The 23,270-nt window shown below is 38.7% G+C and overlaps 3 protein-coding genes across 6 annotated transcripts; 2 read left to right on the top strand and 1 right to left on the bottom strand.

Moving 5' to 3' along the window:
- The first annotated feature begins 647 nt into the window (after positions 1-647).
- LOC143151058 (limbic system-associated membrane protein) lies at positions 648-8,460 on the top strand. The gene is made up of 10 exons (XM_076319812.1): positions 648-791; positions 2,002-2,103; positions 3,163-3,381; positions 4,020-4,141; positions 4,214-4,355; positions 5,555-5,652; positions 6,756-7,058; positions 7,501-7,693; positions 7,784-7,837; positions 8,077-8,460. The coding sequence occupies exons 1-10, from the start codon at positions 752-754 to the stop codon at positions 8,190-8,192; spliced, it is 1,389 nt and encodes a 462-aa protein (XP_076175927.1). The 5' UTR covers positions 648-751; the 3' UTR covers positions 8,193-8,460.
- Positions 8,461-9,562: 1,102 nt separating this feature from the next.
- On the top strand, positions 9,563-11,898 carry Asnrs-m (asparagine--tRNA ligase, mitochondrial). 2 transcript variants are annotated; one of them, XM_076319601.1, is made up of 4 exons: positions 9,563-9,941; positions 10,127-10,698; positions 10,788-11,235; positions 11,313-11,898. In XM_076319601.1, exons 1-4 carry the CDS (start codon positions 9,816-9,818, stop codon positions 11,571-11,573), a joined length of 1,407 nt encoding a protein of 468 aa, XP_076175716.1. In that variant the 5' UTR covers positions 9,563-9,815; the 3' UTR covers positions 11,574-11,898. The 2 variants fall into 2 exon arrangements, with proteins under 2 accessions (XP_076175716.1, XP_076175717.1); XM_076319602.1 differs by having other exon boundaries at positions 9,828-9,941; positions 10,103-10,698.
- A 17-nt stretch (positions 11,899-11,915) lies between these two features.
- Pcf11 (Pcf11 cleavage and polyadenylation factor subunit) lies at positions 11,916-23,260 on the bottom strand. 3 transcript variants are annotated; one of them, XM_076319597.1, is made up of 17 exons: positions 23,152-23,260; positions 21,940-22,166; positions 21,162-21,287; positions 20,714-20,899; positions 20,391-20,630; positions 20,208-20,312; positions 18,912-20,130; positions 18,311-18,425; positions 16,444-17,805; positions 16,093-16,335; positions 15,656-16,005; positions 15,267-15,531; positions 14,956-15,182; positions 14,629-14,870; positions 14,487-14,501; positions 13,433-13,943; positions 11,916-13,305 (listed from the first exon to the last, which is right to left on the bottom strand). In XM_076319597.1, the coding sequence occupies exons 2-17, from the start codon at positions 22,102-22,104 to the stop codon at positions 12,971-12,973; spliced, it is 5,706 nt and encodes a 1,901-aa protein (XP_076175712.1). In that variant the 5' UTR covers positions 22,105-22,166; positions 23,152-23,260; the 3' UTR covers positions 11,916-12,970. The 3 variants fall into 3 exon arrangements, with proteins under 3 accessions (XP_076175712.1, XP_076175713.1, XP_076175715.1); XM_076319598.1 differs by lacking the exon at positions 23,152-23,260 and adding an exon at positions 22,774-22,912; XM_076319600.1 differs by lacking the exon at positions 14,487-14,501.
- Between the last annotated feature and the right edge of the window lie 10 nt (positions 23,261-23,270).

Raw genomic sequence — 23,270 nt, forward strand, 5'->3', positions numbered from 1 at the left:
TGACTCTATGTATGGTACGTGTCGGTGCGTAAATTGACCAAATTATAGAAGAATGCCCGTGGTGTTGGTAGATGGACACCCTATGCACATGTACGCATAGTGACGGCGTAGCAATAGGGTGCGGCGGTTCTCAGTTCGAGCAACCGATCCTTTCCTGCTCCAATTTTTCCACAAACATCGCCGAGTGACTCCGTTGCTTCCCAAAGACAAACAAGCTTCGAGAACAAATAACATTTGAACCAAAGTCAATTCTGCACCGATGCGATTAACAACTTTGACAATCTCTCTCTCTCTTTCTCAGACTTCTCCTTTAGTTAGGAAAAAAAGAGTATTTTTTAAAGTATACTTTAAAAGTCTCTCGAAAGAATCGTGTTACGCTGGAGAACCATTTCGGAGGAAAAGAAGGAGAAAGTGTCGCGGACGATAAAGCTCGCGATAATTCAAACGCGATGCAGAGCTTGGAATACTTCCGTGGGTCACGGCATGAGCATCCCTGAATCGCACAATGGGCAACTGGTCATAATTACACGCGACGACAAGTGTGCGTGAACAGGCGTGTGTGTCCCACTGTGTGCGCGTGTGCGCGCGCGTTAAGATCGCCGGAATACGATCACCATCTTAAGCCAAGATCAGTGTCTCGTGAAAAGTCGAAGAGTTCACGCGTACGACGGTGCGCGACTCACGATCTATTTTTTTCATCGTTTGTTTCGTGGTTAAAGGGTGTTCAAACGTGCATACATGTTTCTATAACATGATGCTCTTCGGTTGGATGTTTTGCATTCTCGTCGTAGGTAAGCGAAAAATACGTATAACACGGTAAACGCGTATATTTTTATTTCTATTCGAAAGCGGCGTTTACCCAGAGTTCGGTACACTGTTCGAACCGATCGAAGATACACAAAAGTGTACATCGACGAGTCGAAAAATGGTAAAGAATATTATCGTTGCACGTTATCGAGAACTGCTTACTTTCAGCAACGTCAGCGACGAGTTCGAAATAATACGACTTGTAAACGATCGTTTCGATGTTTCCTTTGCATTCTTGTCCGCGATATCGTTCAAATGGCTGCATTCTCGATACAAACACGATCGAGAGAAATCAGATCGCGATCCTCTTTTTTCTCTGTCGCTGTTTCAGCCTCGTTCGAAACCAGTGACAGTGTAAACCGTGTATACCTCCGCTTGATACAACCTTTGACACGTGTATGCTGTTTGACAGGACGACCGCGGACGATATTACCTTTCCGCGAACTTTCGACGCGTTTAACAAACCCTCGCGCACAACACGCGCCGACCACGCATACCTATATTCGATTTTCAACGACTCTAAACGACCAACGTTTACGTACGAATACCTACGGCTCGAAAGTTTTCGTTTCCACCGTACGAATTGAACATCCGCGAACAAACAAATAGGACGTCGCGTTCGCATCGCGTTAATATATTCACGCTGTAAGCCGATTGCAATTTAAATCCGAACGTTTATTCAATTTTCGTGGAAATTTCTCTGTTCCCCGCAGCTTCGGTTAAATTCGTCGAAATTAATTCACTCCCGATCCGTTTGTTTCCCTCGGTTTGTTTCTGATGTGTTCCGTGATTGTTCGTCGCGAACCCAGCTACGCGGTGAACGCGGAAACGAGCCCTCGAAGCGATTTTGCGAATTTCTCGAAATTGTTCGTTTTCGTTTTCCTCTGCTCGCGAACGTTCTCTCCGTCTTTCCTAAAATTCCAAACGACTGCGCGACAATAAGTGAATTTGCAAAATTCTGCCATTCCGTTAGACAATGGACAGGAAATCAGCGTTCAACTTTTCACGATTACGAGACGAACTTTCCACGGTAACTGGAAGATGGAATCGCATCCAGCAACGAGAAAATTGAACAGAAAGTAGATTCCTCGTAACTTTTAATCGAAAGGACGAATTACCATCGAACGATCCACCGATAGAGAAACGGTTCCCATTGAATCGTGGTGTGTCCGTTGAATAATTCTGTTGTTGCAGGCAGTCGCGCGGCGGTAAACAACGGCTTCAAAAGTTATCCAACGACGGTGAAGACGTTCGAGAACGATACGGTTTTACTGCCGTGTTACGTCGAGGATGTTGGTAAGTCGCTATCGATGATTCCAAAACAGCCTTAATTGCAATCGATTGTCGCTCGCTCGAGGTCGTTGAAAATTTAGATACAGGTGAACCGACAAGAGCGCGCGGTCGTGGCAAGAAATAAGCACGGAATTAAGTAGTACGCGGAAAGATTACGGAAAACGCGACCCCTTGATCGGAACAGTTGCAAACAAATATTACCTGTTGCATCCCGTAAACCACCGTGGAACTTTAGCTTCGTTGTACCGTGATGTTTCTCTCGCGAGAACGATCCTTCTGGTTTCGCGCCGGGGTAAACGTTAACGCTTCCCTTTCTCGAAACATTGAACTCCGTAATTAAACTGCACGATTTTCGGAAGCTACTTGTCGCGAATTTTTGTTGCTCAAACGCTCGACGAACACCGGTCACGGGGTCGTTTAAAGCGAGAAGAGCGTCGCAATTTCGGGCAACGATCGATACCAATTTCCAAAAGCGGGGAAGCCCTCGATGCGTAACACTCCCGCGTATACAGCTACGTACGATCCGTGTCTCTGTACACGGTATAGAGAGCAAACAATTTAAGTGTACGATCGATCGCGCTGTCGGCGGTGATTTCGTTAACGGGATTACCTGTCAGACGTTCGCTTTACCCGGTCGCAACTTCGACGAGAGATCGCGCACGTTAAGACGATCGATGATTGTAAGATCGCCGTGGATTAAGGACATTACTCGGATTAAGTACTTGGTCCTTCGGTTCCCGCCAAGAACGCGAAGTTTACTTGGCGAACTATGGCCTCGATACTCCGTCGTGTTAGGATTAAGGTCAGATTAAATGGACGGATGAAACGCTTGCCTTTGGGGTTCGTCGAATCGCAAGATGCGTTCCAGGTACAGAAGTAACGACGTATTTGTACGAACGTTGGAGTAAATTTATCGACGAACGCTACCGTTTGTAATTCATCGGAGAAATTACACGGAGACGAGACTTTTACAGTGTTCGATAATCTCTACGATTTCCAGTCTCGCGGTTGAAATCGAATCCTCGAACGAATTGATAAGTTCCTTGCGTTTCGTGTGCTCAGACAAGGTGCAAACCATGGTGAGGTGGTGGAGGGATGGCATCCTTTTGGCCGACAGCGGCGAACCGCGACACGTGCCACCGGAAAGGGTTAGAATGCACTTAAATAGAAGCTTGGAGGTTTTCCATGTGAAACGAAACGACACCGGGGAATACGTCTGTCAGGCATCTCGACCAGCTCCGTGGGGATACGCTACCCAAGTACACGAGATCGAAGTGATGTGTAAGTACATCGGTACGAGGGATAAGTTGAACAGTTAGATCCCATCTATCGGACGGTTGCCGATAGAACAATTTCTCCGAATTGTTCGACTCGCTTGAAATCGCTCCATTTTTGAAAACTCGAACATTTAACATCGACGATCGTAATTACTCGGTAAATTTTATCGTATTTTGATTGCTAATTGGTACATCGGAACGGAACAACATGGCGCGCCAATTAATTGGGAGAATTTCGCGCGGGGAAAGAACGAGTATCGATTCCATCGGGTATCAACGTCGACGCGAAATTATGGAAGATCCGAGGACGGCTCGTCCGCAAATAAATTCGGGAAAGTTTCACTCCGTTGCGAAATCCTCCACGGAGTTTTCCCAGCCGCGAGGATTTCGGTTTCATTTCGCAAAAGCGCGGCTCGTTGCGCGTCGAAATAAGGAAAAGTGTCCTCCGTGGAATCGAATTTTCCGCTTTTTTCGTCCCCCCGTGAAATTGGAAACGAGCTTAGATTTCGTTCGCGGCAACTTTTACGCGTCTAACGTGTGTCTCGTGTGCCGTCGATTTCGACGCTAGTGTCGCGGATCGTTCGCATCTTTACGATGCACCCGATGCGTTACGATGCAACGGGGCTCGTTTCTTTCTTGCAGATCCGCCGAGCGTTCGTCCGGTGCCAGAATCCGGTAAACTGGAAGTCAATTTGGGCGAGGAAGTGGATATGGCGTGCGTGGCGAAAGGTGTTCCGGTCCCTATAGTTTCCTGGAGGAACAAGGTAATCGATATCGTTCGAGATTCCACGCGGATAAATTACTCGAGAACGATAAAAATATTTGTTCGTTGACAGGACGGGGAGATACCGTTTCTGTACGACAGATCACGGTTGCAGTTTCACGCCGAGAGTCCAAGCGACGCCGGTCGTTACACATGCATAGCGAACAACGATGTCGGCGAACCTGCCAGCGCGACCATAGACTTGTACGTCAGATGTAAGTTCAAATTTTATCCCGACGATTCTCTCTGATCGTCTTTCAAAAATTATCGTTAGATAATTTCGCGAAATTGAAACGGTTCGCTCGATATTCCCTAAACTCCTGTTCTCTCGCGTCGATGTATCGTCGAGAGAGCTCGAGATCGTAGTCACGGCGCAATCTCGTCGTTCTCTGAACCTGACTCGGATGATTCCGCGAGGAGGACCGCGTCATCGCGACAACGAGGACGATTCGGTTCGCGGGACACGCAACATCGAACGCGTAATTCTTTGAAAATGATTTTCCGTGGTGCTTCGCGAGTTCTTCGCGATGCACCTACGTTCGAGTTAACGGCCAACGTCACGTATTCCCGGTCCGCACGCGCGGAAGTAATCGGGTACACCATCCTGCATACGCACTTAAACGGTCGTAATTAAATTAGGAAATTGCCTAGCATTCCTCTCTTTGGTATTCCGATCGAACATCCGTACGATGTAATTGCAGCCGCGCGAGCTTCGAATTCGTTCGCCGGCGACGGTCGTTCCTCGTGACGATCGTCATTTTTTCACCGAGCGATCACGAACGACATCGTTACCTCGAGAACAACGTTAAATCTATCTTCGCGTATCTACGCGTGGCCTGTGATCGAATGGATACAAAATTTTAAACAATCGGCACGATAAATCGGCACTGTCCAGCGATTGAAAACCTCTACAGATGCGAGTGTCACCGATTACAATGACACGTATCCGATAAAGTTCAACGATCGTCTTCTGTTTCGAGAATTACGTACGACGAACGTAATATTATATAATACATTTAGTAGGTCGTTCCGCTCTTGATGCAATAAAGCTCGTTTTGTTCTAGCCAAGAAAGCACGCCCTCGTTTTGTAGGTAGTTCCTACGGACGAAGATTCTCTTTAGACGTTATTCTTATCGCTGTTGTTTTCTTTTCTTTTCTTTTCTTTTCTTTTTTTTTTATTTCGAGCAACAACTCCGAGCCCCCGATCTCCATTCTAGGCTGTATTTCGCCCGAGAGCCGTTTAACGAAAAGAAAATGGGCAAGTCGAGACAGACCCGAGTGCATTCCCCGATAAGAATTCGAGCTTCCATTTTTCGTCGATGCAACGAGCACGGTTTCTAATATCGCGCGATCGATTTTTCTTTCTTTTCCATGGATCGATGTCGCGTTTCACCGTCGATCAACAACCACGCAGACAAGCCGAGAATCGAGATGACGAAGACCTGGGTGCACGCGCCGCCTGGGATTCGAGTGCAGTTGCATTGCGGAGTGACCGCTTGGCCAGAGGCGACGGTGAGCAATTTTACAAGACTATGGGATCGCGTGGGTAATCCACCATTAGCAATTCGACTTGGAAACTTCCACGTTGTCGAACTATCGATTAAATCCTAGGTGATTCGGTTTCTTTCCTCCGTATTCGAAGTCTCTCGGACCAAAAGAACGTACATACTCGGCTCTCCTCGATGGAATTGAACGCGAGAATGAAACGTTCGGCCGCTTCGTGTCCTAAATTCGATAAAACCGTGAACACCTTCGGGGGTAGGTCCCTCGAAGGTGTTCGAGGTTGTCACCTTTTCGTGTCTGCGATCGGTCGCAACCGCTCGGCGTGGCACGTCTCGGATGCAGCCGCGAAGAATCGATTTGCGGTAAACGTGACACGCGACGCTTCTCCTTCGCGAAAAGAGTATCCGGCGGGGTTAAGCGCTGATCGCTGACGGTGCACTTCTCCGGACTTCTCTCAATCGGGTAAAATTCAAAGTATCGGTGCATTCTAAAAGCGAGCCGCTTCCCCTCGGTTGCGTCATCGGCCGCTCGATCCTCTTTAGACGATCGCGGAGGGTGTCCTCGGTCTCGAGAATCGTAACGAACGTTGCTCTCGCAATCGTCTGACCGTGTGTAACCACCTTTTCGGTAGATGAAGTGATATTTAAATAGTCGAAGCGTCAAATATTCCTCCAGACTGGTGAAACGCAACACCGGTAGCGATCACAGTTTGGTGATAGGGATCGTCAGGACGTAACGTTGCTCTCACGCGCGCAAAATCGTCTGACCGTGTGTAACCACCTTTTCCGTAGGTGGAGTGGTATTTCAATAATCGAAGCGTGAAATATTCGTCCGGACTAGTGAAACGCAACACCGGTAGCGATCACAGTCGGATGATAGGGATCGTCAGGACGTAACATTGCTCTCACGCGCGTACAATCGTCTGACCGTGTGTAATCATCTTTACTGTAGATGAAGTGGTATTTAAATAGTCGAAGCATTTAAATATTCGTCCAAACTGGTGAAACGCAACACCGGTAGCGATCACAGTCGGATGATAGGGAACGTCAGGACGTAACGTTACTCTCACGCGCGTACAATCGTCTGACCGTGTGTAACCACCTTTTCCGTAGGTGGAGTGGTATTTCAATAATCGAAGCGTGAAATATTCGTCCGGAATAGTGAAGCACAACGCCGGTAGCGATCACAGCCTGGTGATAAGGAACGTCAGGACCTCGGATTACGGTTTCTACCTCTGCAGAGCTTCTAATTCCTTGGGAATCACCGAGGCGGCGGTGGAATTATCGGGCGTCGCGAATCCTGCCGTCTTCAAGAAGACATCGCACAGTATATCGAAGACCTCGTACAATTTCGTATGGGAAGTCTACAGTTATAGCGCCATCGTCCAATACGAGTTCAGATTTCGTAGATACAGGGTAAGATCACCGACGTATCCGATAATGTTCGCGGGTCTATCGTCGTACGACACCTGGGACTGACTCGGTTGTACCGTCGGTGCAAGTTTCTTTGAAAATAAAGAAATTTACGATAACGTAACGAAGTGACTCGAAATATTCGTACGAGCGAGATCGTAATCACGGGTCCGTTCGGACCCCCATTTGGTCTATCCTGTGGTCGCTCGAACCGATATTACGAGGGTCAACTCACGAGTTATCGTTTCAATGCTTGCGCACGATGTGACAGAACGGTTGTCGTTTGTATCTAAAGTTTCGAAATATCTTGCACTTGTGGGTGATTTTATAATCGGTATGTTCGTCGATACGTAACTTAACGTTCGTTTCTTGTGGAACATCGAGCACAGTTTAGTGTATTTCATTCGCGACGATTTTTAACCGCATCGTTTGTCGTTGTTCTCAGAACGGTGTCCCTGGGGAATGGCACACGTTGTATATACCGAGCGGCAACGATGGCAACAGCTTCATTCACACGTACTCCTTTAATTTGACGGGGTTGGAAGAAGCGACCCACTACGAAGCCCTCGTTTTGTCGAAAAACCGTTACGGCTGGAGCAAATCCTCGGAAATAATACGATTCGCGACGGAAGGCGCTCGTAAGTAACGAAGACAAGTGACCGTTTCTTTGTCCTAAAAGCGGCTATTCAACGCATTCGCGTTTTCATGACCTACATAATTCGTTTCAGCCGACGAGGATAACTATATGACGAACGCGATACAAGAGGATAAAATCGTACCAGGTAAACTATTATTTAAGGTTTGGGATAATGTTCACGGTATCGAGATATCTACACGCGATACGTCGTTTTTCTACAACGAACTCTCCACGGTGTGTAATTCGGTTAGAAATTCGTACGTGTGAGAAAATTACAAATCGTACAACGGAGAAACGACATTTCGCCGAACTAATCCTCGATGCTGACAACTAATAACGATAGAAGGTAACGTGTCGCACGATTGAAATCGTTTTTGTTAATAGTGGTACTCGCAACGTGGTCGAGGGACTTCGGTGCCGGTGTAAGCGGATCGTCTTCCGATCGAGCAAAGTCGATGATAATGATACCTGTATTATATATCTTTAGCGCGTACCTTTGAAACTTCAAAGCACTTGTATAAAATACCGTCGTCATCGTGCGCATCGAATTAAGCTATTGTAGGATAATCGCTATACATAGATAGAAGAGTATCGGGGGAAAAAAAATAATTTGTGTACTATATTAAGATTAAATTTGATAGCGTAAGATCGATACGTTTTAAGATTGTAAATAAATTTGAACCCATACGTTACTCACAAAACAAATACGATCGGTGTATCTCGAGCTGCTAAAAAAAAAAAATATATATTTTTACATTACCTCCTGCATTTTGTCGTTATTTAATCCAAACCAGTGTTCAACGATCCCGTCAATCTCTCCTTCGGATCTCCGCTCTCAGCAACCTCCTCGTGGTGAGACCTGGTAATCGTTATTACTCGTGACAATGCATCGTTCCTCGCGGTTAATACCGAGCTAATCGGCTGTGAACTTTGAATACTTTCTCAAGGTACGGGAACAAGTGGGATATTGTAACGTAGAAAATGTTTGCAACGCGTACGAAAGTCTAAATATTCGAACGAAACGTAAATGTATGATCGTCGTTTCAATAAATTCATTTCGTTGTAACAAGAGTGGCTTCTTTTATCTCTCCGCTTTGCTTTCGTTCCCTTTACGTGATTTTAAGTTACGTGAGTGAGAGGTATATTTTTTTTTATCGCGCGAGGAAAATCTTTTCGAAAGACATTAAAACTCCCATTGTGACGTAACTTTGGCGGGACGAGGAAAACACCTGGTACATCAGCAGCACGAACCAGTTACCCTACCTCGACAAAAAAAGAGATGCGAAAATTTCACGTGTTGTTTGATCCTTGGTTCCTTAAAATGTGAAATACTTATTACGAAATAGGGATCTGAGAATAAATGGGACTTGGAGAATTTTATTAAATTATGAGGGTAGCTGTAACTTTTAAAATATTCTTGGTTTTGTAACTTGTTGTTACGATACTTTCCGAGACTGATAAGTTTGATTGAACCGCAAATAATATACGAGAATAAGTTTTCTGCGTTTACTATTCGATTATTCGAATATAATTCCCACAATCACCGTTCTCGAACGAAGAGGTCGCTCCAATGGTTCTGATATTTTACCAAGTCGGTATTTCAGTTCATGCGAGGCCAACTCTCGTAAGATAAAAAGTATATTCTATATCGCTTCCATGGTTTTAAAATAATAAAAACATTCATTATTTATTAAATACATTTAGGTGACTTATTCTTGAATTTTATGCTTAGTTTCTTGATTTAAATTCCGTTCATTTTTGAATAAGTAACTGTCAACATACTTGGTTTTAATTCTTACCGCTTATAATGTTCTCAACTAATTCCATTTTGAATCGATAAAGTTGGACGTGACACTGAAATGATAAGGGAACTTGCAAGCCCCCAATCCGCGTGACACAAAAAAAATTGCATACGTTTTCTTTATTTCTCGTCTGTGATTTCTATTTTATATCCCGCTGTTTTCGCCGTGCGACACGCAATACATTCTATTCTATATTTCGACTGTGGTAACGGAACTTGGCAATTTTCCCCTCACGTGGCACTAATCCGTATCACTGGATGTACTTGCAATGTGTAATTAACTGTGTAGCTTCCGTAAATCGCAAACAAAATATCATTTAGGATGTTTTCGAAATTTATGAGAAGATTATTCGTAAGCCTTAATGTCTCTAAATGCAATTTTCATAATGGGTTACAAATATCTGATGCTGATTTCAATGAAATGGTTGGAAAGCACATAAAAGTACAGGTTAGCCGTACTCTATTATTTTTTGATATTTCGATAGCTCGTATCGTCTATTCGTCTATAATTTTTTTTTTAAATACGACCAATTCGTTATAAAATAGCTAGGGTTTCCTCTTTATCTGTATTGTATGAGTGTAAATGTATCTTAATTTTTGTGGTATTAGTTGCTGAACATTTTATTAATCTAGGGTTGGGTTCGGGCAGTCAGAAAGATGAAAGAGAATCTTTTCGTTGATATCAGCGACGGGTCAACTTCGAAAATATTGCAAATTGTTGTACCAAAGTCTAACAAACCAACAGAATTAAGTTACGGAAGCAGTATCAAAGCAGAAGGGAAGTTAGTTATAGGTCCAAATAATAAACATGAATTACTTGTAAGCGATATTGCAGTAATTGGAACGTGCGACGTTATGGATGGATATCCTTTTCTCCCGAGAAAACAGTATTCCGAGGAATATGTTAGAGAGTATTTGCACTTCAGAGCAAGGACTAGAAGCTTCTCAAGCTTATTAAGGTTACGTGATTTAGCATCTGCAGCTATTATAACATATTTCAAAGACAGAAATTTTATTCATGTACATACTCCGATTTTAACTTCAAATGACTGTGAAGGTGCCGGTGAATTGTTTCTAGTAAAACCACATTCTGTGGAAGTATTGAAAAGTATGAGAACAGAAGGTATTCCGGAAGAAGAATCGTATTTTAATACTAAAGCTTTTTTAACAGTTTCCGGGCAGTTACATTTAGAAACTATTGCAAGGTGATTGAATCAAAAATTTTATAAATAATAACAGAGTAACGTAACATAGAGTTCAAAAAATATGTATACGAATCGTTAAATTTTTTCAGAGCTCTTACAAAGGTATATACTTTTGGACCAACGTTTAGAGCTGAAAATTCTAAATCAAGATTACATCTGTCTGAATTTTACATGTTAGAAGCTGAATTAGCATTTGTCGATAATATTAATGATATAATGGACGAAATTGAAATGTTGATAAAATATATTACTAAAGACATAGTTGAAAAGGGTGCTTCCGATATTCATTCGATTGTTGGTCACGATCCAGAGTGGTTAAATGAAAAATTTACACGTATAACGTATGACGATGCAATTAAGATTTTAGAAAATAATATTAAACGATTAAAGCAGCCAATTACATACGGATCTCCGCTTTCAAAGGAACACGAATTGTTTTTAGTAGAATATAATAATAATATTCCTATATTTATCATGAATTGGCCAAAAGAAATCAAACCATTTTATATGAAAGAATGTAAAGATGACGCTTCAAAGGTGAGGGATTTCGTATAAGAAATACGATGCTTGTAACTAATAAGCATGATGATTGTATACTCTACTTTTCTTTGAAGGTTGCTGCAATGGATCTCTTAGTACCAAATGTAGGGGAGTTAGTAGGAGGGAGTATTCGTGAAGATAATTATGAAAAATTAAAATCAAAATTACCTTTGACATCTAATCTTTCTTGGTATTTAGAACTTCGTAAATATGGCAATGTTACAACAGGTGGTTTTGGAATAGGGTTTGAAAGATTTTTACAATGTGTTTTGGGTATATCAAATATTAAGGATACTATCCCCTTTCCTAGATGGCCTCACAATTGCAATTTATGAATAAAGATTTCAAAACTGTTGTATATTTGAACCTTCCCAAACGTAATGGTTTTTATTTAGTAGTTTACTAGCATACAATAACTATTTTGTAGAAAGAGCAAAGTAAATTTTTGAAGAACAATTAAGATGAAGCACATTTTTGTAGATAAATATTTTAATATCTTACGTACTAAGATTATGTTTTTTTATAAAAGACACAGGTAATATCAAATGAAAGCTTACTCTTGGATATGGAAAGAAAGCACAATTTTATTAAGTGTATTTCAATACGATCTCGACTTTCAATATTACAAAGCTTTACTACACTAAGGATAAGGAGTAAACAGTAACTATAATACATACTTCTTTCTAAAAATAAGTTTTATTGAATATCGAAACAAATCTCAACTAAAGAGTAACTTTTTGTATTAATACCTTTTTATTTGTTCAAATATTTGTATAGTTCAAAATTTAAACTTCTAAAGTTTTTTCAGCAATGGCGATTATCGTAAGGGATATTTTAGAAAGGTAAATTTAGGATCATAAATAAGCAACCAAAGGCAGTCAGACCCCGAATAATCAACAAGATTTTTTTTTTTTTATACAACAAAATAATCCTTCTCTAGTAGTAACTGTTTTTCTTCCTTACCCAATATCGTCGCGATTATTTTAATGTTGGTATTATGTACATTATGATCAACAATTTTATATCACACAATTTGTACATCTAACTGAATTGGGTAATCTTGTGTTACTTCTTGCAGGACTTCATTTTCGTGTTTTGTAAAATCAAAACAGGGATGACACGTCTAGAAAACAATGTATCGAGTACCATTCGAATATTTTTACAAAGTACAAACGGTATGAAATTCTTAGTTAGTCTTGTGCACATCAGTGTTACATTTCTGACATTCTTCTGTCACGAAATGCGATTGCACTTTTCGTGTTGGGAATGCTACTACACCATCTCGCTCTAATTAAATCGTCTCGATTACATTAAATATATACAGTTCTTATTCTCTTTTCGCCTTAATTAAAATTAAAAAAAGCTAACCACACGCATACGTTTATACTTGCATACATTACAACGCACACTTTAACTTATACGGCGTGATGTTTCAAAGTGAATAGGATGTGATTGATTTTTCTTACCGTATTGGCAGTCGAAAGATAGATTGGTAAAAACAGGCATATGAAATGCAAAAAAAAAAATAATATGTAAAGTACAGAAAAATGAACCATACGATAAAAAAAGAAGACAAAAAATTCTGTAAGCACTTCGCATCAGGTCGTATAAGTTGCACAAAAATGCGATGTACAATACATCGTTACTTAGCTTTAAGTAGCGCTAAACACAAAATACATTCAAATCGCACAACTCTCATGCAGACGTATTTTAAATATATTACAAGTACTATTTACATAATCGAGCAGAGTCCTGATAATTCTTGTCCTCTTTCTACAGGGGGTAAATTGGACAGTTTTCTACCTTGCAAAGCAGGTTTGATAGAAGCAGGCACCAAAGGTTCTGCTACTTCTTCCGCAGGTATCTCAGCTACAGGCTTTTCCTTTGATTCTTCTGGTTCCTTGTTGATGCACAACGGTTTCGTAATATTAATCTTAATTCGGGACGGAGCTGCTGGAATTGCTGCAGGTGTAGAATCTAATTCTACATTTCCATCTATAGAACTTTTCACAGCAGCATACGTCGTATCAGCCGTTGCAGGTTCAGTAATTATGCTTTCCTCAGGGTCTAATTGTAAAATAATTTTGCAATTTTTTACAGATTAGTATGCTTAGGTAATAATACACAATTACTCGATAAGACAAAGTACAGCCTGATACAATCATATTAATTATGGGGAATATACGATTCATACCTGGTTCCGGCTCTACAGGTTCCTCCTTAACTAAAATGTTGGTAAAATCGAATTGTTCTTCTTCTAATTGTTCTTCAGGTTCATCGATTGGCTCTTCTTTAATTTTTATATTTTCGAAAGATTTATCTACATTTTCTGTTTCACATGCTTCTGCTTCAGATATCGCAGGTGCGACCAATTTTTCTAGATTTTCGGTGTCAATGGTCTCTTCGATATTGTTTTCTATTTCTTCTTCTTCTTCTTCTTCTTTATCATTTTGTTCGGTATCTGCGTTATCTACAACCATAGTATTTTCCTCTTTATTTTCGATTGTAGAAGTTTCTTCTTGCACATCATCTTTCACTATTTCATCAGACGCTTCTATTGTTTCAATTTCAAGATTTAATCCCTCTACAGTTAATTCCTCAGTCTTATTTTCTTCTGTAAATGTTTCATCGGTGCTTTCCTTCTTCTCATCTTCCATTTCCTCAATAGTTTCCTCAAGCGCTAACGCGGATTTTTCCAAAGCTCTCTATGGCGTAAAAAAGCAGGATAGTATTAGTAATTTAGATTTCAACAAGTGATAAATAGTTGAACTAAAAGTGTATGTTACTGTTAACTATAAACGTGCAACAAAATATTACGCAAACAAAAAGTTTACTGTTACCTTAATTTTCTAGAATATATAAATGTACATAAATAATTCTCATATTTTAGAGTCGCTTATATGTCAATGTAATATCTATTTGGTAGATGTGAAAGTAATGCAATATCTTCTAAATTGATCAAGTGCATATAAATGATTTATAAAACCATGTATGTATGTTTATCATCATTACCTTTGTTTCTACTTATCTACAAAAGGCTAAAAATTAGCACATGACAAAAAGGAACTAAATTTGACATATATCTCTATAAAAATATTGTATAAAAACTAAGATGAGAAAGGAACTAAAATTGTATTACAGCTTTTACGTTACGTTTTTCAGTGCCTAATTACTTCCACTATATCTATATGTGAAGAAACTTTCTGCAAGTGCAATATATGAATATTAATTATTTAAGAAGCACATACCACAAGACTCTTTTCCTATTTTTTGCAAGAATGCAACAAATGGAATATTCGTTAATAAACTTATACCGATATGTAGTTGGTCGAAAATATGATAGAAAATTTTAACACAAAGCCCAACAGAAAATAAAAAGATAACACCAACCTTGTAGTCATCGAGACACAGTGGATGGTAATTCTTTCCTTCAAAATTAATCGCAGGTCTTAAATGCCATTCCTCTTTCTCTTCGTTGTAAAATTGTTCGAATGCATCATGGCACACTTGACATCTGGAATCCTCGTCGGATCCAGTAGGAACACTAGGTTGTAATGCTTCTTGAGGAGAATCTTCCGTAGCAATACCTTCTGTATCTGCCGTTTGTTTTTCCGTTTCGAACCAACTTTGTGCTACAAAAAAAAAAAAAGTAAAAATATATTTGAATACTTCTTTGATGCAAATAATGAGAAAGTATAAAAAAATTAAGTTCTCTACCTCTGTCTTCTAAGTCTTCGATTTCTTCAAATTGTATCCAATCGCTAACATCGTAATACCAAGGTCGAGAATGTGCCTTTCTCGCAGAATCTCTTTCTCGTCTATTTTGTCTGAAATGCCAATCTAAATGATGGCTATACCGAGTTGCCAATTCGGGTGCAAATCTAGCACCGCAAGAACTACATTGCATACCACTGTATAATGCTGCCGCGATAGCTGGTTGTTTACTGTAGAAAAAAAATCTTGCATTCAAAATTGATACAAAGAATGAAACTTGTATCAAATATAAATATATACTTCATTATACTTACACTTTAAGCGTCTCTGGTTTATCGAATGAAACAGGAATAATTTCTGGCTCTTTCTTTTCTTCTTCTTCTTGTTTCTTTTGTTCAGATAGGTTCGGTACAATACCAGTTTCAACCAATCTCTGGAACAACTCGTTCATATTCAATGGCAAGGATAATGCTGGAGCGGCCGGAGGTGGGTTTTCTGCAGGTTCAGCTTGATACGACAATCCAGATGCTGGTGCCATTGCGGATGGCAAAACCGAAGATAACATGTCCAATTGCAAATCTGAAACAAAGGGAATTTTCGCTACAAGACTAATGAAATATCGCATAGAAAAATGTACTAGACATACATCCAAATATTATGTTAGATATCACATATAACATATATTTGTGAATACAATATTTACCCGGTTTGGGAGTCGATCTAAGATCAGAACCGTCTTGGGATGTTGATTCTGGTTCGACAGATGAGAATTGCGTTGGTGCAGAGGTTGTATCTACTTTTGGTTTTTGTGTCAAGAGAGGCGGTGTAGGGGGTGCCTCGATTGGTTCTTCGCCTCTCATACCTGCAATCTTAACGTATCCTGGACGAACTCCTCTTGGCAATACCGAAAATCTTATAAAATGTTTCTTATCCCTAACAATAATTGGTTTTGGCAAACCTCCAAATTCGACTTTAAATGGACGTCCATTTAAAAGAACTGTTTGTAACGAATCTATAAACTCAAGTGTATGAGGCTTTCCTTCAATTTCAAATCTGTAAAAATACATTAATTGCAGCGCACTTAAAAATTGCTTTACGTATTCTTGCTATAAAGTTCTCAAAAATATAAGAGGAACTTACATTTGTGGCTTCGCATCCAAAAAGACGGGAACCATATTTCGGGCATTAATAATAAGATTAATTTTAGCAACTACCAAATCTGTTCTCTTTACAGTACCAATCTTTACTTGGGGTGGAGGCCCTTCCAGCTTAACACTAACTTTTTTACCACCAAGATCTATCGTTACAGGCATACCACCGAAATAACACTCATACCATCGATCATCAACATATAATTCTCTCGTAGGCGCACCTAATTTAATTCTGGAAATATTAAAGAGTAGCTTACTAGAGTTTTCAATTGTTTCTATGAGTTGCATATTTATGTTATAAATAAAATTTAATTCAACGTTATGATATTGGAATACATACCTATGAACTTCACCCTCATACATAAATTCTTTATATTGATCATTAAATGCGCAGGTGATAGTATCTTTGTCATCGATTAAAATTCGTCTTATACCATCTTGGAATCCAATTTCTCTAGGATCGTCCCAATTCATAAAAACTACGCCAGTTTGTCCATAATATCTAATTTCACGTGGTATGTTATCAATGTTTATAGATTTCATAGTATCTCTCGCAATTTCATCCAATAATTTTGGATCTGGTGGTGGTAATTCACGGCTATGCGGATTTTGATTTTTCATCATTGTCGTACTATAATTCTGATCACCATCTTCAAGATCATACTTCGAAGATGAGTTCGGTGATACATTTCGTGCAGCACTCAAGGGAGGCATGTTTGGATTTGACATAAGATTCGATATTGGTCCATTGTTCATCATCATTCCTGGTAAAGATATAGGCGGATTAGGCATACCCATTGGACCAATTGGGCCATTCGGTAAAAGATTTGACATAAGTGGTCCATTGGGTCCCATAGGTCCCATTATGCCAGGTCCCAAACGAGGATTTGGACCAAGATTATGGTTGAAACCACCATGATATTGATAATCGGGTCGTATTGGTCCAAAGTGTCTTGGATTTTGCCATGGACCAACAGGCCTGAAGTCTGTACTAAAGTGCCCTTGTGGACCGTAAGGTGGTCCTGGTGGATGAGCCCATGGTCCTGGTTGTTGCCATGGCTGACTTTGCCATCTAGGACCATTCGGATTTCTTGGAATTGGATGATCTTTATTTCTCATTACTTCTTTATCGCTTGAAGGACTGAAGGTAGGCGCCCGATCTCCTGGGCCAGCCATATCCAAATTTACACCTTTTTCCCAAACAATAGAACCTACTTCTTTCTCTTTTCGTTGTGCGGCCCTCAATTTACGGTCTTCACTCATATGTAAAACCTCCTGTATAAGAGTATTGTATTGCGTTTTAGTAATAGAACCTTGGTTCAATTGTTCGGCTGCTTGTTTCATTATTATTTCAATATTTCTATCTTCATTTCTTTCGGGTTTATCATTCTCTCTACCCCTTCGTCCTGGTCTATTGTCTTGATCTTCATTCGATAATGTTCTTCTTCTTTCTTTTGGATCGTCAGGAAGTTTATTATAAAGCCTGAGCCTACCCAATCTATCTCTGTTACGATCTCTACTATCCCTTTTATCATCAGTGTTATTAGTTTGTTTTTCTCTGTCATTCTTTGACGGAGTCTTTAACTTTGCCCAACCATCTTTACCATCTTCACCCGATATTACGGGTGGAGGAGGTGTCGGCGGCCGTCCAGCTTTAGGGTGGGTTAATGTTCGCAAATCAACATCTTCATTTCCGAATAATCTATAAAATCAAAAAGAATTAATTATGTATTGACAATGTTTATACATATGTATATAATTTTATGCAAATAAAAAATGGTAAAAGTTGGTATGTCCAATAATGCTGCCGCAATTTTTCTGTTAGTATTGCTTTACTGTAAAGGTAGAATGCTATCGAACAACGCGCTTCGTACCCACCAGGTACAAAGCACGATAACACCCTATACTCAGCAGTCGATCCAAGTTCTGATTGCCAATTGTGCCTATCGAAAGTGTTATAAAAGCAGTTTCTCGTCGAAAACTTAATCTTCGACTGCTCTAGAAAATAAAATCTACATCTATCCTTGAATTATAATCGAAATCTATCCACTAGGACTGCATCTACTAAGTTCAAGAACACGAAATGATATCACGTCATGTGGAAACATTCACTAGGACCCATCAACTCGAGAAAAATTCACGCAATGAATTTGCGTCCGACGTAGAATTCAAAATAGAAGTTCATGTTACAAAATAAAAATACATACGCATCAAATTTCTCAGCCTTCGATTTTTTAAGTAAAGACGATTCCATGTGTTCCGAGCTTTGTCTTTTGTTGGTATTAACCGGTGGTGGCAACACGCGCAAATCTAAGTCTTCTTCTGAAAAAGATGTCAAAATAAGATGAAATAACTCGCTTATCGTGTATCAAGCATTGTACGTATATTTTCATTTTACCAGCATATAGGATCTTTGTATCCTCTTTGCATGCTAGTTCTATATCTTGAAAAATGATAAATTTGTACTTTGCTCAAAATAGGAACAAAGAATACATGTTACTTATAAATAAAACATGTTTATATTTCACCCTATAAAATCTTGAAATTGACATTAGGGCTGAAATCGTCCTGGTATGTATTTAGAATAAAGTGCAGCATTAATATAAGCAAGATAGGTAAGTGTTATGATTACATATCATATAAGTTAACTCACCATCAAGTGACGTAAAATAGTTTATACATTCTATCTGCAAGTAGCTTATAAGATACATGTGTGTGTGTGTGTGTGTGTGTGAGTGTGTATATATATATATATATTTCACTATATATACATATATACATGTACAAGGACGTAAGGTATTAACTCACTCTTTTCCGGTACAGAAGCAGTTGCACCTGGAAGAGGTAGCGTTGCTCTCAAGTCTTCATCTTTGCTGGATGATTCCAAAGTTGGCTCCACAGAAGTTTGAGCGTTTCCAGCATTTGCCGGAGACCGCTCGGGGCTAAGACTGCCGTCCTTGTTTCGCCTTACGTAATTTCTTTGTCTAGCGTTTGGTCGAATTTCTTTAAATGTGGGTGGGTGAGGAGGAGAGACTATCAATGAACCAGATTGCTCCTCCTCAGTAACACCACCGGAACTGCTTAGACTTGAATTGGATTTTGTATCATTACGCCTGGGAATTCTATATGGAGGGCTTGGACTGCGCTTTCTCGATTTCATATTCTTCTTTCGGTTTTTAGAGGTTTGAAAGGATTGAGGAGAGGTACGCGAGGATGGTGAACTGTCTCCACTGTCTTTTTCACGAGATTTGGACCTAACAGGGCTGACGTCTCTGTCAACTTTCGGTATCTTATTCGGAGATGTCTGAGGTTGCTTAGATCGCGATTTGTTACCTATCTTCCTATGCGAGGATTTGGAGGAAGTGGAAGATTTGTCGATCGTCGAAGACGAAAAACTCCGTGAATTCGAGCTCTTCGAATCTTTCGACTTAGAATCGTTACTCCCACCTCCTCTGTTGCTCGCAGATAACGTTAAAGAACTATTACTACCCACAGATAGACTTTGAGAACCTTTGGAACTATTACTGTTTAGGTTACCACTACTATTACTAGACAATCGAGGGTCTTTCTTTTGACTTGTTCGATGCGACACAGCATCTTTATTTGCGTTACCACTGAAATTTTTATTGTTATTATTATTGTTGAGGTTCGTATTAGCATTATTGTTATTACTAGCGTTTATCGTCGCAGTATCGGAGCCGGCAAGATTTGTCGGAGACTTGTTGATAGTGCTAGTCACAGCCTGTTTCGAAAGTAACTGCTGTTTTAATTGATCTGAAAGTACAGTGTTTGTATTTGCCGCTAGCTGCGTTTGGCCTTCACCCCGGGTATCCTTTTGACTCGGTGTACTTATTCGCTGTCGAGGATCCATGCTTGAAACTGGTACATCTTGAGTCGAAGTAGTCTTTAATCTTGGGTCACGTGACACAGGTTTAGCTGATGCTACTGCTATACTACTAGCTGGTGCAATTCGTGGACCATTGTTTGTTCCTGCATTTTTCAAAAGCGAAGCAGTTGCTGCTGGAAACTTAAAATAAAAAACGACACATTTAAAAATAATGCACAATTAGAACAAATGTGAAGAATCATAATTTAAATAATTACCTGTTTGGTTACTGGTTTGGATGCTTGACATGGCACATTAAGTGCAACAGGTTTCACTTGTGTAATGGTTTCCATGCCTGATGTAACATGTGTTGTAGCTGCAACCTATAAAACAAATATGCATATAAAGAGTTATTATGTTATCAAGTATATAGTTAGAAAATTACAATTATCTTGACTTACCAATTCTGCTTTTAAATTTCCAGCTTGTTTGTCAAGTTGCCGTTGTTGCTGCTCTAAATTTGCCTTAGCCTGAAGTAGTTCTAATTCAATCTTTTTCTTTTGTAATTCTATTAACTCTCGTTGTTTCTTTAACAATTGTTCCCGCATTACTGCTTCTGTTGGTGTTACAGGATCACCTGGAGGCAGCTTAACAGGTGCTACAATTGGTTGTGCTACAATCGATGTTGCTGATTGCTGAGGCTGAAAATAGTTGTAAAAAAAAATGTATTTTAAAGTGTAATTTAGAAATGCATTATTAAAATATGGAAATTGATTAATCTAACCATTGAAAAAAATCGTGGATTGACGTGAATAGATCCTGAAGAAACACTAGTGGGAGAGGCAGTGATTGGCCAGGCAGGATCAATACTTTGCACCCGTACATCCAAAGAAAATAACTTTTTTGATGGAAATACATCATTCCACGTTTGCCTCAATTTCCACATGCTAGCTCTTGTGTTCTCATCCACCTGTTCATTTATGCAAACATCACTATTTCTAGATCTTCTATATAGTTTTTTTTATATAGTATCTACGTACAATGTAGAAAGGAAGTGAGAGTACAATGACCTAATATTGACTAAATAATTATCTTATGGCATTACAGAGAACGCGAGTCTCATGGTTACAATGTACTTCTTTCCATTGAATACAAATATAATCAATATAATACGTATTACGCATTATATAAATGTATTTACATTTTCTATATAAAAAATACAGCAAACGTACCTTTTCAAATACTCCGCAAAAAGTGTTAACAATATTTTGTGTGAAGAGATTTAAGTATGCTCCATTCACATTCTTCACAATTGAATCAATCAAATAAAGAACAGGTAATTTGATGTCGCTTCTCACCTATGAAAATGGAATATTTTCTATTTACACTTTAACATAAATCAATGAGTTCATGTTGTTTCATACAATGATAAGTAATTACAAAATTTTCCATACATGAATTTCATTTAAAACAAAAGAATACAATAATATGGAAGAATCTTTTATTTTCTATTTAAAGTTACACTACTCTAACATTCCTCCATTACTGATGTTTAAAGAAACATCAATTTCTACACATTACATAAGACAAAATATTTATAAAAGCTATTACACATTGGTAGATAAATGTATATAAAATTTATATAAAAATAATAATTGTGTTAAAAATGTGTATATATAAACTTCCTATAAGCAATATTCTGCATTACATTGTTTATTATTATTCATTCAATTGCATTTGTTTTAATTTTCTTCTTTATACATATTATACTTAAAATAAAGAGGGTATGAAACAGTTTTACTACTTCTAATAAAGAAATCATATTAACAATAAATATTTAAAAACATTCATAAAGGAAACAAAATGAGTAAAGTTTTTAATTTTCTGATCAATTATAAACAACAAATAATTAATGTTAAATGAGTAAGCAACGACATAAGTATAATGATATATTTTGGAATGTACAAAGCAATTTATATTATCCTAAAATTACTACAGTAGATAAATAACCTTTTGCAGATGATTCTCAACAGCTTGAACGATTGCAGGTGCATGTTCAATGTTGTCCTCTGCCAGCATAGTGAGCATATTAATCAAAGGTTTGCTGTTGATTGTCAAATCAGACAATGATGAGATATACTCATCCGCTATTTCCTTAGACTTTGTCGACATCATGGTGTTGTGTTGCCCGTCAATAAGTGCAACAATTTTTTGTCAAATTGACAGTGGTAATTACTCTGTGACACACAGAAAACAGGTATTAAATAAAAATGTTTTTTATTATAGGAAGGCAAAAAAATGTACACGTATCACTTATTGAATTTTTATTAAAATAATATATTGACAAATATGATAAAAATGACAAAAACTTCTTGATCTGATTTAAAATGCAATTTAATTAATTGTTTCTAAAATTCTTAACATAGTTAAAAGATTGTAGTACAAAATGATCTTAAAGGAGGAAAACTCGTAGCATTAAAGTTTGATTAAAAATCATTAAATTATAGAATCTATTACATTAGAAAATACTTGAAAATTCAAATCATTAAAAATACATTTTTTACAAAATTGATCAGCAATAACAAATTATAAATATTATAACTTAATAAATAGCTAAATGAACATTGTTGATTATACTACATATCAATAACATTATAACAAAATTCGTGATGTCTGGTAAAAAATTAAATGGATTTGGAATAAGAACGAGAAAGTAGTGCAAAATCTTTATACAATACTATTTCTTGGCTTTCTATGGTTAGGCTATTCCACTTTTACCGAACTCTAGTATGTAGGGCAGAAATGATTAGACGCGTTCGCGATTTAACAAGATTTAGTTTATACCGAGAGGAATCAGCGAGATCGTTGACCTTACAGGACCCAAGTTGATAAGAAGAAATTAGCACGTTAACTGTTTCTATTTATGTAATATTATCTGGAACCTTTTTATGAAAGGTTGATAGACCGCGAACACATATTGATTTTTTTCTTTCGTTTGATAGTTTTACGCTTTCCGAACTATTTTTCATTACACCATTATCGCAACATTCATGCACATCTAGAAGTTCAGCACAAATACCAAAGTGTACACGAATAGCTAACACGCATCTGGATTTCCTCAACGCCCGTCGAGCAAACTTAAACGACATTCGGTATTACAACTTCACGTTCTACCAACGAATGTTACTGAGAACACGATAAGCGACACTGATCAAAATTTACCTTTTCTAACGCATTTCGAAAAACAGAAATGTCCCGAACCACGATTATTTTGACTTTTTGCGATAATCACGCTGATACTACTGCTTACGCCGAACGGGATACACGTAAAATGGCTACCA

This window comes from Ptiloglossa arizonensis, chromosome 9 (assembly GCF_051014685.1).
Source record: "Ptiloglossa arizonensis isolate GNS036 chromosome 9, iyPtiAriz1_principal, whole genome shotgun sequence".
Lineage (NCBI taxonomy): Eukaryota > Metazoa > Arthropoda > Insecta > Hymenoptera > Colletidae > Ptiloglossa > Ptiloglossa arizonensis.

What these genes read in the sequence shown, in the direction of transcription:
- Asnrs-m (XM_076319601.1), top strand. Translation starts at nt 9,816, where the DNA reads ATGTTTTCGAAATTTATGAGAAGATTATTCGTAAGCCTTAATGTCTCT. An exon ending in CATTTAGAAACTATTGCAAG is followed by an intron (nt 10,699 to 10,787) that starts GTGATTGAATCA and finishes AAATTTTTTCAG; the next exon opens with AGCTCTTACAAAGGTATATA. An exon ending in GTAAAGATGACGCTTCAAAG is followed by an intron (nt 11,236 to 11,312) that starts GTGAGGGATTTC and finishes TTTTCTTTGAAG; the next exon opens with GTTGCTGCAATGGATCTCTT.
- Pcf11 (XM_076319597.1), bottom strand. Translation starts at nt 22,104, where the DNA reads ATGATGTCGACAAAGTCTAAGGAAATAGCGGATGAGTATATCTCATCA. An exon ending in CCAAACCAGTAACCAAACAG is followed by an intron (nt 20,131 to 20,207) that starts GTAATTATTTAA and finishes TTTTATTTTAAG; the next exon opens with TTTCCAGCAGCAACTGCTTC. An exon ending in AAACCAGAGACGCTTAAAGT is followed by an intron (nt 15,183 to 15,266) that starts GTAAGTATAATG and finishes TTTTTTCTACAG; the next exon opens with TAAACAACCAGCTATCGCGG.
- LOC143151058 (XM_076319812.1), top strand. Translation starts at nt 752, where the DNA reads ATGATGCTCTTCGGTTGGATGTTTTGCATTCTCGTCGTAG. An exon ending in GTGTTACGTCGAGGATGTTG is followed by an intron (nt 2,104 to 3,162) that starts GTAAGTCGCTAT and finishes TCGTGTGCTCAG; the next exon opens with ACAAGGTGCAAACCATGGTG. An exon ending in AGAGGATAAAATCGTACCAG is followed by an intron (nt 7,838 to 8,076) that starts GTAAACTATTAT and finishes TTTTGTTAATAG; the next exon opens with TGGTACTCGCAACGTGGTCG.